General features: G+C 33.4%; 2 protein-coding genes across 3 annotated transcripts; both read left to right on the top strand.

The window, feature by feature from the left end:
- Positions 1 to 483: 483 nt before the first annotated feature.
- LOC127710538 (beta-1,3-galactosyltransferase brn-like) lies at positions 484 to 16,116 on the top strand. 2 transcript variants are annotated; one of them, XM_052216471.1, is made up of 2 exons: positions 484 to 2,687; positions 15,275 to 16,116. In XM_052216471.1, exon 1 carries the CDS (start codon positions 1,626 to 1,628, stop codon positions 2,661 to 2,663), a length of 1,038 nt encoding a protein of 345 aa, XP_052072431.1. In that variant the 5' UTR covers positions 484 to 1,625; the 3' UTR covers positions 2,664 to 2,687; positions 15,275 to 16,116. The 2 variants fall into 2 exon arrangements, 1 of the variants encoding a protein (XP_052072431.1); XR_007986220.1 differs by having other exon boundaries at positions 486 to 2,889; positions 15,482 to 16,116.
- Positions 14,306 to 15,250, top strand: LOC127711974 (beta-1,3-galactosyltransferase brn-like). Its single transcript, XM_052218131.1, has one exon. The coding sequence runs from the start codon at positions 14,306 to 14,308 to the stop codon at positions 15,248 to 15,250; it is 945 nt and encodes a 314-aa protein (XP_052074091.1).
- Positions 16,117 to 16,512: the final 396 nt, after the last annotated feature.

The raw sequence follows: 16,512 nt of genomic DNA, 5'->3' as shown, positions 1-16,512 counted from the left end.
TTCAGGACAAAATAAAATGAAAATAAATATAAAAATTAAGCAGTTTTTGCAAACTGGACCGATACGGATGATATACATTGTAGGATCGAAATTAAAAAAATATGAGGTGCAAAATGGCAAAATAGCATTGTTTCTGAATTCTGTAAAATTCCACCCAGTTGTTTTAGCAGGGTTGTGATGATAAGATGCTTAATCCAATTGTGTGTTTATGGTTACCTTCTCAAAAGAGAGATACAGTAATATAATCATTTAAAGAATGCCATACTTTTCACCCCCATGCACCCCATAAAAATATCTTATAGTTAGAATAATATTCAACTTCTCTGCCGTTTGAACTCGCCAAGCTTTGTACATAAAACCGAATAATGTAAGTTAGGGTTTCTCCAAAATTTTGTGAAATAATCGCCTCTGAATAAAACGATATGCGGGATAAACGTCTAGTAGGCTTCAGACTTCTAGACGGTCTTCCACAGTAGACATGTGTCTAGCGTCTAGAAAAGTTTTAATTAATCTTAAAGAAGCAATTAAAAAAATAGGTTTGCCATTATTCTTCATTTCTTTAGTATTGTCGTCTTATTAATGCACAGTGGGCAAAAATGATCGCCCTTGCAAACACTTACAAATGGAACTCCTAAATTCTTCAATATGTGTCCCGTTCTCCACAAGAAAATTAGTTTTAAGTTCTCTATTCTTTTTATATTTTGCCATTTATTCTGCACATTTTGCTCTATTCTGTAAACCCCATCTAGACCCTCATACATGTGCGTCACATGAACACGTCAATTGTCTTTATATGCATAAAGCTATGCAAGAGAAAATCAAGAAAATATTAATTGATAGCATAGATAAACACTTGTTATTGAGTCAAGTCACAATGCAAATTAAAACGATCCTTATTCCAATGTAACATTGCTCATATACATATATATATGAACAAATCTATGACGTATTTTCATCATAACCTCCCTTTTAGCACGGTTACCAATGTATAAATAAACAAAAATACAACGGAAATTAAAAGAACGAACAAAAATATTAAGAAAATTACTGTATACTGCACGAGACAGTCCTTACGTTCCCGACATAGATAAGGAAATGTGATATGTTTGCCAATGAGACATCCATCCACAAAAGACCAACGATCAAGGGTGTAAACAACTTAAGGTGAACATATGGCCTTCAACAATGTGAGAAACTTATACCGTATAGTAAGTTGTAAAAGGCCACAGGATATCAAAAGTGAAACAGTTTAAAAGGCAAAACTAAATGTTCTGCTTGAAGAAAATTATATTACACTGAAAACAATTATGACCTACGACTAAAAGAACAACCACATACTTCGTGATAAAAACACATTGACGTAAAGAATGTTGCGGGGTTAAACATTTTTGTTAGCTCCTAACCTTTGACAATGGTGTAACACTAATCAGTCGAAAAGAGCATCATATTACTACTGGTTTATTTCCGATATATGTATTTTGTGTATTACAGGTATGTTCAGTTAATATAAAAATAAGGAAGCTTATATGTCAAGTGCACTAATATATTTTTTAATATTTGGAGTTTTTTTAGGTTAGTTCGCCTGAAATAACAGTAAAAAGTACGAAGGAACCGTCAGGATAGTAATGTTTTCTATATTACTACACAGACACGAATTTATCATTATAATTCTAGCTGTTCTTTTAATGACTTTTATGGTTTGTTTCTATATGGAAGTTTTAAAGAAACAGCAACGTTGTTATGGATTTCATTATAATTATCCTCTAAACGATGTGAAATATATTGTGAATGAGATAAAAGACAAAGGCATGACCTCTAGCGAACCAATAAATAATATGTACAACCATTATACCACAATATTCAGTGTCACATGTTCAGCTGATATCGAACTTATAATATTAGTTAAGTCTTCCGTTGGACATTTTGACCAAAGAGAAGCGATTCGCTCCACATGGGGAAAATGTCATGGGGAAAATGTAGGAGTAGTTTTCCTTCTAGGATATTCCACCGAGTTTGTTGAACATGCAAGGTATGAATATGCTGAACACAAAGATATAGTTCAAGGTTCATTTAATGACGAATACAGGAATAACATATATAAAACATTGATGGCATATGACTGGGTTGTATCGAATTGTTCAAACAGCCAGTTTGTCTTTTTTGTTGACGACGATTATTTTGTAACTATACCAAACCTGTTAAAATTTTCTCGTGAAAAAATTAGATCCGGAAGAGATGTGATGTTTGGACATAAGCAGTGTAATAGAGATCCGGTGAGATCAAGAAAATCAAAATATAGCAAATGGTATATATCAGAAAGAGAATACCAGCCACTTATTCTACCGCCGTTTCTTTCAGGTGGATCTGTTCTAACTCACATTAATGTCGTACGAAAATTGAGAATAGCATTTCCTTATATGAAACCGATATATCTTGACGATGTGTATGTATCATTAGTTGCACAGAAATTAGGTTTAAAGATATTACACGACGAAAGATTTGTCAACGATGAGGTAAGGAGAATGGAATTCAACTTTATTATATCATGTCACAATTTTAACAGTACAGAATATTTATACGAAGCGTGGTTGAAATTCAAAACACCAAACATGTTTGATCGCTTAGTTGGTAGTGTTCACGTTGATCTATGTAGTACCAACTAATGTGACATCCAACGTAAGGTTGAGGTATGAAATGGATTAATAAACTGGAATCGGCTTGTATTTACGCTCTGAACAAATAGTAGTAGTCAGTTGGGAACCAGCTTAATGGAAAATGATATAGATGTTGCTTCCAAAGATAGTTGCTCGTATGCATGTGACGAAAGTAAAGATAGTTATGAAGTATCGACCGTCCTGGCAGTTAAAAGTCTGTTAACATTGTTAGAAGGTTGCTTTCAAGGCAGTTGTTTCACTCTAGTCATAAAACGATTAATAGTAATTAATTAAACTACTTCAGTAGTTACGAGGCCGGGAATTTAAGCTATATATGCACTTTTCATGGGTACTTAGGAACGGAAAAATACACCGCTTAAATAAATACCAACATTTGACACTATACTTAGACTTCGATGTCAAGTGATTGTCAGACTGAGTGTAAATGTACAACTATGATGAAATCAACAATTATATTCACGAGATTCTTAACATCGGTAAAATAATGTCGCCTTGATTGGTCCAAATAAGATACAGATGTGTCAATGATGTCCTAATTTTAATAAGTTCATTGTGATAGATAAAGCAAACATCTTTTATTTGCAGAGAACATTACACCAATCTGATAACGGCTAAAACATGTAGGCTACAGTTTATCTCTTAATCTCGGTTTCTAAAATGTTTCTGTAAATTATTTGATCAACGTTGAAAAACACACATATTTCTATCAAATTATTTAATTTAAAAAAAAAACTAAAAACGATATGGTCCGAGTACACAGTTATCGTCCTTTGATTTTCGATGTAGTCCCTAGTGTTGACAGTGTGTTACTTGCCATTTTTTTTTTATACCCCTTTCAAATTTATTTCTCCATGTTTTATGACTCAAATAGCAAGTAGGGGGGTGAAATGACACTGTAAAAAAAATTGGGTCATGAATTTTAAAGTAAAGTAGTGATTTGGTCCAGCTGAAAAATGTTAAAAATTAGCACTTCGGAAGCTGTCAAAAGATTTGAAGACCCCCTTAACATAAAATTGTCCATATTTTGAGTTAGAGCCGATGAAGTTTTCTATAATTTTGATATAATTTGTCCCAAAAGTAGTACAACACACTGTAAAAATATTATTGAGAAAGCGCAGCTGGGATTTTTTTAATTTTCATGTATTGTCTAAAAGAAATGCACTACGAAATAACTGTGTACTCGGACCTAAGAGGTGAAATCAGGAAATATAGAATCTGTACTTTGGCAACTTCCCTGAATGATTTGATGATGTCAATTTGTCAAATAGCATAAAACTAAAGGATTTAAACTTTTATTTGATAGAATTTCTGCAAAAATGACCAATTTGGGCATATTATGGTCAAAATAAGCATTTCATAGCTTTTTCAATTTTGATGCATAAGTGGCATTCTGACTTTCTATCTGACAGGTTTTTATGTGTCAATATTTGTGTTTCTATGCTTCAATCCAGTTGTATTACTCATTTGTGAACTCTGAATCTACAGAAAAGAAGATTATCTCAGACAATATGTACAAAATGTGTTGTATATATGACCCTCGTCTAACGCTCTGTTTGGATCAAGTTAAATGTGAGGAGCTTGGAACATAAAAGTTGAAGTCCATAATAAAGACCTCACTAAATTTGTATAAAAAGCACTTAACAATGTCTTTTGTACCTGTTTCATGTCACATAATATCTTTCTTTTCTTCTGTAGGATAGCAAGTGGTTCAAATATAAGCTTGTTGCGACTAAAATTGCATGCATGTTTTTCACTAAAAAGTGAAAAATCTTTGTATCAGACCATACTGTCAGCAAAAAAAGTTGAATGCAAGAGTCTTTTTGTGCTCAGATTTATTGTATCATGTCACCTGAGTATAGAAATGATAGAAAAGACATAAATTTTTATTTCCTATAGCTTCAATATGCATTTTTAAATGTAAATATGTGCTACGGCCTAAATTGACCCTAAATTATTTTCAGTCTTACTTGGCCTAAGACCCTTTTAAACTAATATGATATGTTATTTGTGAGTTTTCTTTCCATTTAAAGTACATTAAATATATATGTAAGGATTATTTATAACCAAAAAGCTTTACAAATTTAAAATTGCTGGAAAATATTACATCTTCATGTAAGGCCCCCCTTCATTGGAAAACCTCCATTTTTAGGCACAGGCTCATATAAATTTGACTTTTTTATAATTATGATAAGTCTGATAAATCAAATGAGTACTCAATTGCTTTTAATACATAATATTTTATATATTAAGGCATTTCAAAAGTATTTTTTTGCAATATTTAAATTTTTTAAGCCCCAAATGTTGATAGTTGAAATTTTTCAATTTTAACGTCTACATTTAACACGCAAAGTTGAATATAGAATTAGTCATATTGTCTATAATATATGTCCTATTGCCATGAAACTTTGTAGGCAGTCTTATAATTTATTAAGCTTTGGTCATACCAAGTTTCATTAAGATTGGTCAACTTTTTCTACCCTATTAGGTCCGAGTACACAGTTATCGTCCTTTGATTTTCGTTGTCCACAAATGTAGTCCCTAGTGTTGACAGTGTGTTACTTGCCATTTTTTTTTATACCCCTTCCAAATTTATTTCTCCATGTTTTATGACTCAAATAGCAAGTAGGGGGGTGAAATGACACTGTAAAAAAAATTGGGTCATGAATTTTAAAGTAAAGTAGTGATTTGGTCCAGCTGAAAAATGTTAAAAATTAGCACTTCGGAAGCTGTCAAAAGATTTGAAGACCCCCTTAACATAAAATTGTCCATATTTTGAGTTAGAGCCGATGAAGTTTTCTATAATTTTGATATAATTTGTCCCAAAAGTAGTACAACACACTGTAAAAATATTATTGAGAAAGCGCATGTGGGATTTTTTTAATTTTCATTTATTGTCTAAAAGAAATGCACTACGAAATAACTGTGTACTCGGACCATATAGTTTCATGATTCTTGTCTCTAATTTTGCATTTAACTCCACAGAACTGAGTAAACCAGGAATAGGTTTTTAATACAAACTTAATAAACCTGCAGTGAATTTTCAGGAGTGTATGTTCTACGGGAAAAAAATAGTGTGTTCTTATAGTAATTGCTGATTAGCAGTTTTCTGCACTACTTGAACACAATAACATAACTGTATGGACTGGAAATTTACAGAAAAAAGTGTATCATTTGAACCATGCAAAGAAGCACTGGACACGTGTTAATCCACCACCAATTGACCCAGCGATTAAAAAAAAAACATAATTTCAGTGCACTAACACGGCTTTTAAAATAACAATCACCAGGTAAGCTAGTCCCATCGCTTGCAAATCCAAAAATAAATCCTAAGTACATGCGTATAGTGAAAGAAAATAAATTATTTTGTCAATAGTAGTATTGGAAACTTTTCTCACGTTTTCTCACATTCTTAGTCTTCTCACTTCTGACATCCTAATGCGAAGTTAGCCTATTATGGCTTTATATTGGCGAGTAAAGTGGTTGACAGTGTAAAAAATGAAAAAGAATTGTCATATTTGTCTGTATATGTTTGTGATATTATGATTTGATTGTTGTTTGCTTAAAGTTCAGTGACAAATATTTCATGCATATTCCGGACGAGAACAAATTAACAAATTATGCAAAACGTAGGTTATGCAAAGGTTGATCGACAAGGATGAAGGACGAGAATTTCAAGTGCTACTTGAAAATGATGGTATTTTGTGTATGGAGCAGTACCCGTCTATGGGACATCTACGGATCCATCAAAAAGTTGTTACAAGAGTTCATTGGCACACTCTCTAGACAAAGCAGATTTAACGTACCAATTGCGATCATACGTGGCTGCGTATTTGTACATCCCGCATACCCAAACGGACGTCCCATTTTAGCAAGAGTGTTACTGCCGAACGGAAGTAGTCCGAAGGATAGTACTAATTTCATACCGTAGACAACTTAATGGATGTGGTATGAATGAAGTTAAGGATCAAAGATCAATGATCAATACGAACATTTTTAATTGTCAAATTGGTAAAGATATGTACTGTTTGCATATGGGATATACATTTCCCAACTCATTCGGTATTCAAGAGCTTGCAGCTGCTACTCAGACTTTGTAAAACGTCACCAGTGTCTGTGCAGAAAGTTGATGAACCAGGGTTATATCAAAGAACGTCTCGTCCTTTTTCTAAAAAAGTTCATCGGAAGATACCAAGACCTTGTTGATAAATTATATTCCGTATCAACTTCATAAACAATACACGATGGTCTTGAAGATTAGATTCTAGGTACTTACGTTGTTTATCATCTCAAATACATGTTATAGTGTTCTATTATTTGTCTTTGTAAAGTATTACTTTTACTATTTATTCTATTTTTGGTATTTACCCATTTGACGTGGCTCGGTACTTATACATCCCGTCATTGTATTTTTGTGCTATGGTAATTTTTTGTAATTTTGTCTTTCGTTTTTGCTAATGTGCTTTGTCGACATGCCTTTTTGTTTTTCTTTGTAGATATATTTGTTTGTTTTTATAGTGATTGAGATTATAACACAATGTTGACTGCTGTACCCCTAATTTTGACATTTATACCTATTATGTCTGTTTGTTTTGTTCACACATTTTTGTCAATATAATGGAATTTTTATCCGACTGTCATACAAGTGAGAGGTTTAGCTAGCTATCATGGCTATAAAACCAGGTTTAATCCACCATGCATAAGAAAATGTCTTTACCAAGTCAGGAATATGACAGTTGTTATCCATTCGTTTGATGTGTTTGAGCTTTTGATTTTGCCATTTGATTAGGGACTTTCCGTTTAGAATTTTCCTCAGAGTTCGGTATTTTTGTTATTTTACTTTTTACATTACAAGCTTTAAAAAATGATTTTTAAAGCATGGGACGAAAATGACAAGTAATTTCATTAAAAGATTGCATAAGAAAAAAAGAAAAGAAAAAAGGAAGTGCGCAATTTATTTAAAATTCTAAAGAGCTCTAAAAGATCCAGACAAATCAAGTCATACACGTATATTTATATCCAGAAAGAGATGCGGATGCAAAGTATAGATCATCAATTGAATTAAAATAAAGAACTCTGATTTCGTTATACTCCATATGGAGTATAACGAAATCAGAGTTCTATATATTAATTAGATTGAGTTTAGATGAACCGACAAATAAGAACGATACCGTTTTAAATCCCTTTCTCTTCATCAAACCATTTAAAAATAATACTATCAAAAGGAAAAGAAACAGTGAAATGATTCTTAAAAATATGCCGTACTTTTTAACCCATTCTGTCCTCCCTAAAATGAACAAAAAAATAAATTCTCTTACAGTTGAAACAATTAAGTTGATATTCAACTTCTCTAACTTTTGAACGCCTCAACCGTTGTATATGCAAGTCACTTGACATACGGAAGCACAAGTTTGTTCGACACACTACAGAATCATGTTAGTTAGCGTTTCTCCAATGATTTGTAAAATGATCGCCTCTGAATAAAACGATATGCGGCATATATACGTCAATGAAATTTCAAACTTCTAAATAAATCTTAGAGAGAAAATTAAAGATTTGCCGTTATTCTAAATTTCTTTGGCCCTAGTTGGGGGTGTAGCAATTTAGAGAAAGACCATGAGAAATCTTTAAGGATGTAGCAGTTTAGAGAAAGATCATGAGAAATCCTTCTGGGTGTAGCAATTTAGAGAAAGACCATGAGAAATCCTTGGGTTGTAGCAATTTAGGGAAACACAATGAGAAATCCTTGGGGTTGTAGCAATTTAGAGAAAAACCACGAGAAACCCTTGGGGTGTAGCAATTTAGGGAAAGATCATGAGAAATCTTTGGGGTGTAGCAATTTAGAAAAAGATCATGAGAAATCCTTGGGAGTGTAGCAATTTAGAGAAAGACCATGAGAAATCCTTGGGGGTGTAGAAATTTAGAGAAAAAAACATGAGAAACCCTTGGGGTGTAGCAATTTAGAGAAAGATCATGAGAAATCTTTGGGGTGTAGCAATTTAGAAAAAGATCATGAGAAATCCTTGGGGGTGTAGCAATTTAGAGAAAGACCATGAGAAATCCTTGGGGGTGTAGAAATTTAGAGAAAAAAACATGAGAAATCCTTGGGGATGTAGCAATTTACAGAAAGACCATAGGAAATCCTTGGGGGTGTAGCAATTTAGAGAAAGATCATGAGAAATGCTTGGGGGTGTAGCTATTTAGAGAAAGACCATGAGAAATCCTTGGGGGTGTAGAAATTTATGGAAAAAAAACATGAGAAATCCTTGGGGTGTAGCAATTTAGAGAAAGGTCATTAGAAATCACTGGGGGTGTAGAAATTTAGTGAAAGACAATGAGAAATCACTGGGGGTGTAGTAATTTAGAGAAAAACCATGAGAAATCCTTGGGGTGTAGCAATTTAGAGAAGTATCAGTAGACATCCTTGGGAGTTTAGCAATTTAGAGAAAGACCATGAGAAATCCTTGGGGGTGTAGCCATTTAGAGAAAGATCATGAGAAATCCTTGGTGGTGTAGCAATTTAAAGAAAGACCACGAGAAATCCTTTGGGGTGTAGCAATTTAGAGAAAAAGCCATTAGAAATCCTTGGGGGTGTATAAATTTAGAGAAGGACCATGAGAAATCCTTGGTGGTGTAGCAATTTAGAGAAAGAGCACGAGATTTCATGAAGGGTATAGCAATTTAGAGAAAGACTATGAGAAATCCTTGGGGGGAGTAGCAATTTGGAGAAAGACCACGAGAAATCCTTGGAGTAGTAGCAATTCTTTTGATTGATTGTTGTTCAATTGACGCCCAGTGGCAAATGTTTCATGCATATTCAGGACAAAACAAAATGAAAATAAATATAAAAATCAAGCAGCTTTTGCAAACTGGATCGATATGGATGAAAGGCTAGATGTACATTGTAGGATCGAAATTAAAAAAAATATGAGGTGCAAAATGGCAAAATGGCATTGTTACTGAAATTCTTTAAAATTCCAACAAGTTGTTTTAGCGGGGTTGTGATGACAAGATGCTTAATCCAATTGTGTGTTTATGGTTACCTTTTCAAAACAGAGAAACAGTAAAATAATCATTTAAAGAATGCCATACTTTTCACCCCCATGCACCCCAAAAAAAATCTCTTATAGTCAGAATAATATTCAACTTCTCTGCCGTTTGAACGCGCCAAGCTTTGTACATAAAACCGAATAATAATAAAATAATAAGTTAGGGTTTCTCCAATATTTTGTGAAATGATCGCCTCTGAATAAAACGATATGCGGGATCTACGTCAAGTAGGCTTCAGACTTCTAGACGGTCTTCCACAGTAGATATGTGTCTATACAATATGTCTAGCGTCTAGAAAAGTGGTAAAAAATCTTGAAGAGGTACTAAAACACACATAACAAGTAATTTTTATCTAAAAGGTCGAAATACTTGATCAAAAATGCAAAAAAACGATGCAATTTGGTCCACTAATTACAGAGATAATTGCGTGTTAAGTTCAACTATTTTACCTTAGGAAAATCCAATCAACGCTACTTCCGGAAACAGCACTAAAAACAAATCTACCGGAAGTGACGCCCAGTGGGTCACTCCTTCGGCTAATCTAAACGTTGATTAATAATGAACTTTCTCCTGATCGTTGATTAAAAGCACTGCCAATGAATATCGCTACCTCTTCAAAGCTCATTCTTTATTATGACCAATTTGTCAACAGGAAAAAAAAAAATGTTTCAGAAGGGAAGTGTATCAATAATGTGTTTCAATAGAAAAAGGGGGTGGATGGGGTTTGGGTAATTCAACATTGAGTTTTCAACTGAAAACAATAATCCTGATCGTAGGAAAGAGAAAAATGAACGGTCACTATATTATATTCTAGCTATAAATAATTTTTTTTTATTGCGTCGAAGATAAATATTGTTTATGTTTACATGTACGTGAAGTTGCATAACATCTATACAAGATATGACGGTAGGGCTTCTTTTCCATGTAATAAAAATTGCAAGTTTAAAACCAGGTATTCGCGATACTTTTTTAATAATGTTAACTATCAAACTATAAAGTTCATCAATTTATAAACAACAGGTGGCATTTCTGCATGGCCAAGTTGTTAATTACCTGAGTGGAGGGATAATAGCCACTGTTTCATTCATTACTTCACATCACAATCCATCACCAGTCACGTCTCAGTCATTACAACTGAACGGACGTGCTGGGTCAGCTCTCCTTTACCCGCTATCTTCGATGAGGGTTTACAGTTAGATGGATCAACGACTTACTACTTTCGATGACAGAAACCAATCCAACGCTGTACAGACTACGTTAGGCTATAATCCGCGTAGGGCAAATTCCCGCGTCAACATACACTCCAAAACCCATTATGGATGGGGGAGTGGTATGCCGAGTGACGTCCGAGGGCTGTATCCTAGGTGTTAGATGATGGACCACCATTTCACTGTCTCACGACTTTGGTCCTGATAATGCTTCCTGTCATCGTTAATACTACGTCCGAGACTCATCTACCAGTACTCCATCATCGAGGTTAGCGGGCTGCCAAGCTGACCAACCTGGCCCTGAAAGCAGCCGTTGTGAAGACATAACATCAAAATAGTCAACAAAAGAAAAATCAAAACAACTAACAAAACCAAGATGGCGGCCTACCAAAATGGCGTCCACCACCTGTTCCTGACCGATGGCACAAAATTATTTAAACGCTCACCAAACGCCTTCGGGCACCGAGCCGACCGTGCAAGGGCTGTATAGCCAGTCAAGGTCGTTAAAAACTTCCATTTGTTTGCCACTGTTTACCATGTTTGATCTTTATTACCTTACAAGATGTTCACCTATCAATAGGTGTTAAAGGACGGACTGTTTTAATTACCAGGATCAAAAGGTGACAGAGAGGATTAATATTTTTCTTGTTTTGTTATTTAATTTTCATTGCTTAAATTTTCAAATAAAAGAAATGGTCAATATTTCAAAACCTTAAAGACAGTATGTTATAATTTAAAAAAAAAAAAATATATATTTGGTTCGATCATAACATTTAGGATTTAGGACACAAGTAATTTGGGAATGCACACCCTTTTTCTAAAGATTTTATTTCAGTGGTTTTTGTTGTAGTTTTATATGCCCTTAGATATTTTAACTTATTTAACTATTTTGTTGCTTTTATATTTCTACGATATATGATTTTTATTAAATATTCCAATAACACAAAGAATAGGCCTGTGATTTCGCACACAGAAATAGAATACAATTGTATAATATGTCTCTATGGTAAACGGACTGAAAGTCACAGGACAGAAAGTCACAAATTTGATAGGACAAAAAGTCACACATACTTTTTGTTTATTACTGTTGAATACATAAGAAAAATTTCTTGAAATATTTTTTTTTGCATATATTCATTTTACAGTTTATGAAATTGTTCATAAACCTTGAGTAATGAAGCGCTGTTAAATTTTATGCATGCAAAGGATAAATTGTTTGGCACCATGAAACCATTTAAGTAGCATTTCAAAATTATATAAGTTTATTCTCTAGATAATGTGAAGAATTGCGTACTGTCAGTCCTGGGACGTTAGATATATTGTTCCCAGGACTGACAGTACGCAAATCTTCACATTATCTAGAGAATACACTTATATAATTTTAAAATCCTACTGTAACTAAAGTCCGTCGGTAAGTAAGTAAGAACATCTTAATTTTTGTAGCCCAGAAAAACCCACAGTAGTTTAATTTAACAACAAATCAACAAGTTTCGTCCTACATCGTCTTTTGGAAGCACGTGTTGGGAGTGTCCTATTTTAAAATCCGTTTCTCCGCCATGGAACTTCCCATGCACGGTTCTACTTCTGCTTCTACCATTAAGCGGTCACCATCATAAACTGATTAATAATTATTTTGCCACTTTTAGATGCACATCTAAATATTTATAGAAAAAAAGGTTGATTTGTTCTTTTGGAAGTTTTTTCAATACTTTTCTTCTAATTATAAACATTTGATTAAAACATTTATGCGATTATCAAGCATCGATATATGTATATAAATATTCTCGATGTAGATTCGGTTGGTAATTGTCACCAATATATATATCAAAACTGTTATTTCACTTTACGAGCTGATCTGTTTACATACGATATAATACACGTATTCGTTAGGTATAATTAGAGGGTTTTAGTGGCGTCTTTTACTAAATCGTTCAGGTGTGCCAATGACGAACAGACAGTATTTTGCAAATATCTCGATAATTACAAGATAAAATTTTATCGTGTTTTTTTTGCGTTTTTCAACGATTATTTCCAACTTTAAAATTATTCAAACATGTTTTTTGCGTTTAAGTACCTCTTTAAAGAAGCAATTAAAAAAAAAAGGTTTGCCATTATTCTTCTTTTCTTATTGCCGTTTTATCAATGCACAGTGGGCACAAATGATCGCCCTTGCAAAAACTTACAAATGGAACTCTTCAATTCTTCAATATGTGTTCCGTTCTCCACAAGAAAATTGGTTTTAAGTTCGCAAGATAGCCTTCTGAAATATGGAAAACATGGATGTCCTTCATTTCTGTATTCTTTAAATCTTTTGCCCATTACTATTCTTTATATTTTAGCACCCCATTATTCTCTATTCTTTATTTTTTTGCCCTATTTTTTTCTATTCTTTATGTATTTTGCCATTTATTCTGCACATTTTGCTCTATTCTGTAAACGTCATATGAACACGTCAATTGTCTTCATATGCGTAAAGCTATGCAAGAAAAAATCAGGAAAATATTAATTGATAGCATAGATAAAGACTTTTTATTGAGTCAAGTCACAATGCAAATTAAAACGATCCTTATTCTAATGTAATATTGTTCATATACATATATGTATGAACAAATCTATGACGTATGTCATCATAACCTCCCTTTTAGCACTGTTACCAAAGCAGAAATAAACAAAATCACAATGGAAATTAAAAGAACGAACAAAAATATTAAGAAAACTACTGTATACTGCACGAGACAATCCTTACGTTCCCGACATAGATAAGGAAATGTGATATGTTTGCCAATGAGACATCCATCCACAAAAGACCAACGGTCAAGGGTGTAAACAACTAAGGTAAACATATGGCCTTCAACAATGTGAGAAACTTATACCGTATAGTAAGTTGTAAACGGCCACAGGATATCAAAATTGAAACAGTTTAAAAGGCAAAACTAAATGTCCTGCTTGAAGAAAATTATATTACACTGAAAACAATTATGACCTACGACTAAAAGGACAACCACATACTCCGTGATAAAAACACATTTACGAAAAGAATGTTGTTAAACATTTTTGTTAGCCCCTAACCTTTGACAGTGGTGTAACACTAATCAGTCGAAAAGAACATCATATTACTACTGGTTTATTTCCGGTATATGTATTTTGTGTATTACAGGTATGTTCAGTTAATATAAAAATAAGGAAGCTTGTATGTCAAGTGCACTAATATATTTTTTAATATTTGGAGTTTTTTTAGGTAAGTTCGCCTGAAATAACAGTAAAAAGTACGAAGGAACCGCCAAGATAGTAATGTTTTCTATATTATTACACAGAAACGAATTTATCATTATAATTCTAGCTTTTCTTTTAATGGCTTTTATGGTTTGTTTCTATATGGAAGTTTTAAAGAAACAGCAACGTTGTTATGGATTTCATTATAATTATCCTCTAAACGATGTGAAATATATTGTGAATGAGATAAAAGACAAAGGCATGACCTCTAGCGAACCAATAAATAATATGTACAACCATTTTACCACAATATTCAGTGTCACATGTTCAGCTGATATCGAACTTATAATATTGGTTAAGTCTTACGTTGGACATTTTGACCAAAGAGAAGCGATTCGCTCCACATGGGGAAAATGTCATGGGGAAAATGTAGGAGTAGTTTTCCTTCTAGGATATTCCACCGAGTTTGTTGAACATGCAAGGTACGAATATGCTGAACACAAAGATATAGTTCAAGGTTCATTTAATGACGAATACAGGAATAACATATATAAAACATTGATGGCATATGACTGGGTTGTATCGAATTGTTCAAACAGCCAGTTTGTCTTTTTTGTTGACGACGATTATTTTGTAACTATACCAAACCTGTTAAAATTTTCTCGTGAAAAAATTAGATCCGGAAGAGATGTGATGTTCGGACATAAGCAGTGTAATAGAGATCCGGTGAGATCAAGAAAATCAAAATATAGCAAATGGTATATATCAGAAAGAGAATACCAGCCACTTATTCTACCGCCGTTTCTTTCAGGTGGATCTGTTCTTACTCACATTAATGTCGTACGAAAATTGAGAATAGCATTTCCTTATATGAAACCGATATATCTTGACGATGTGTATGTATCATTAGTTGCACAGAAATTAGGTTTAAAGATATTACACGACGAAAGATTTGTCAACGATGAGGTAAGGAGAATGGAATTCAACTTTATTATATCATGTCACAATTTTAACAGTACAGAATATTTATACGAAGCGTGGTTGAAATTCAAAACACCAAACATATTAGTTGGTAGTGTTCACGTTGATCTATGTAGTACCAACTAATGTGACATCCAACGTAAGGTTGAGGTATGAAATGGATTAATAAACTGGAATCGACTTGTATTTACGCTTCGCTCTGAACAAATAGTAGTAGTCAGTCGGGAACCAGCTTAATGGAAAATGATATAGATGTTGCTTCCAAAGATAGTTGCTCGTATGCATGTGACAAAAGTAACGATAGTTATGAAGTATCGACCGTCCTGGCAGTTAAAAGTCTGTTAACATTGATAGAAGGTTGCTTTCAAGGCAGTTGTTTCGCTCTAGTCATAAAACGATTAATAGTAATTAATTAAACTACTTCAGTAGTTACGAGGCCGGGAATCTAAGCTTCATATGCACTTGTCATGGGTACTTAGGAACGGAAAAATACACCACTTAAATAAATACCAACATTTGACACTATACTTAGACTTCGATGTCAAGTGGTTGTCAGACTGAGTGTAAATGTACAACTATGATGAAATCAACAATTATATTAACGAGATTTTTAACATCGGTAAAATAATGTCGCCTTGATTGGTCCAAATAAGATACAGATGTGTCAATGATGTCCTAATTTTAATAAGTTCATTGTGATAGATAAAGCAAACATACTTTATTTGCAGAGAACATTACACCAATCTGATAACGGCTAAAACATGTAGGCTACAGTCTATCTCTTAATCTCGGTTTCTAAAATGTTTCTATAAATTATTTTATCAACGTTGAAAAACACACATATTTCTATCAAATTATTTAATTTAAAAAAAAAATTAAATACGATATAGTTTCATGATTCTTGTCTCTAATTTTGCATTTAACTCCACAGAACTGAGTAAACCAGGAATAGGTTTTTAATACAAACTTAATAAACCTGCAGTGAATTTTCAGGAGTGTATGTTCTACGGGAAAAAAATATTGTGTTCGTATAGTAATTGCTGATTAGCAGTTTTCTGCACTACTTGAACACAATAACATAACTGTATGGACTGGAAATTTACAGAAAAAAAGTGTATCATTTGAACCATGCAAAGAAGCACTGGACATGTGTTAATCCACCACCAATTGACCCAGCGATTGAAAATAAAGACATAATTTCAGTGCACTAACACGGCTTTTAAAATAACAATCACCAGGTAAGCTAGTCCCATCGCTTGCAAAGCCAAAAATAAATCCTAAGTACATGCGTATAGTGAAAGAAAATAAATTATTTTGTCAATAGTAGTATTGGAAACTTTTCTCACGTTTTCTCACATTCTTAGTCTTCTCACTTCTGACATCCTAAT

The sequence above is a fragment of the Mytilus californianus genome, unplaced genomic scaffold, assembly GCF_021869535.1.
Source record: "Mytilus californianus isolate M0D057914Y unplaced genomic scaffold, xbMytCali1.0.p SCAF_8, whole genome shotgun sequence".
NCBI lineage: Eukaryota > Metazoa > Mollusca > Bivalvia > Mytilida > Mytilidae > Mytilus > Mytilus californianus.
This window is presented reverse-complemented; position numbering and strand designations above follow the sequence as displayed.

Coding starts and splice junctions, on each gene's coding strand:
- LOC127710538 (XM_052216471.1), top strand. CDS start 1,626: ATGTTTTCTATATTACTACACAGACACGAATTTATCATTATAATTCTA.
- LOC127711974 (XM_052218131.1), top strand. CDS start 14,306: ATGGAAGTTTTAAAGAAACAGCAACGTTGTTATGGATTTCATTATAAT.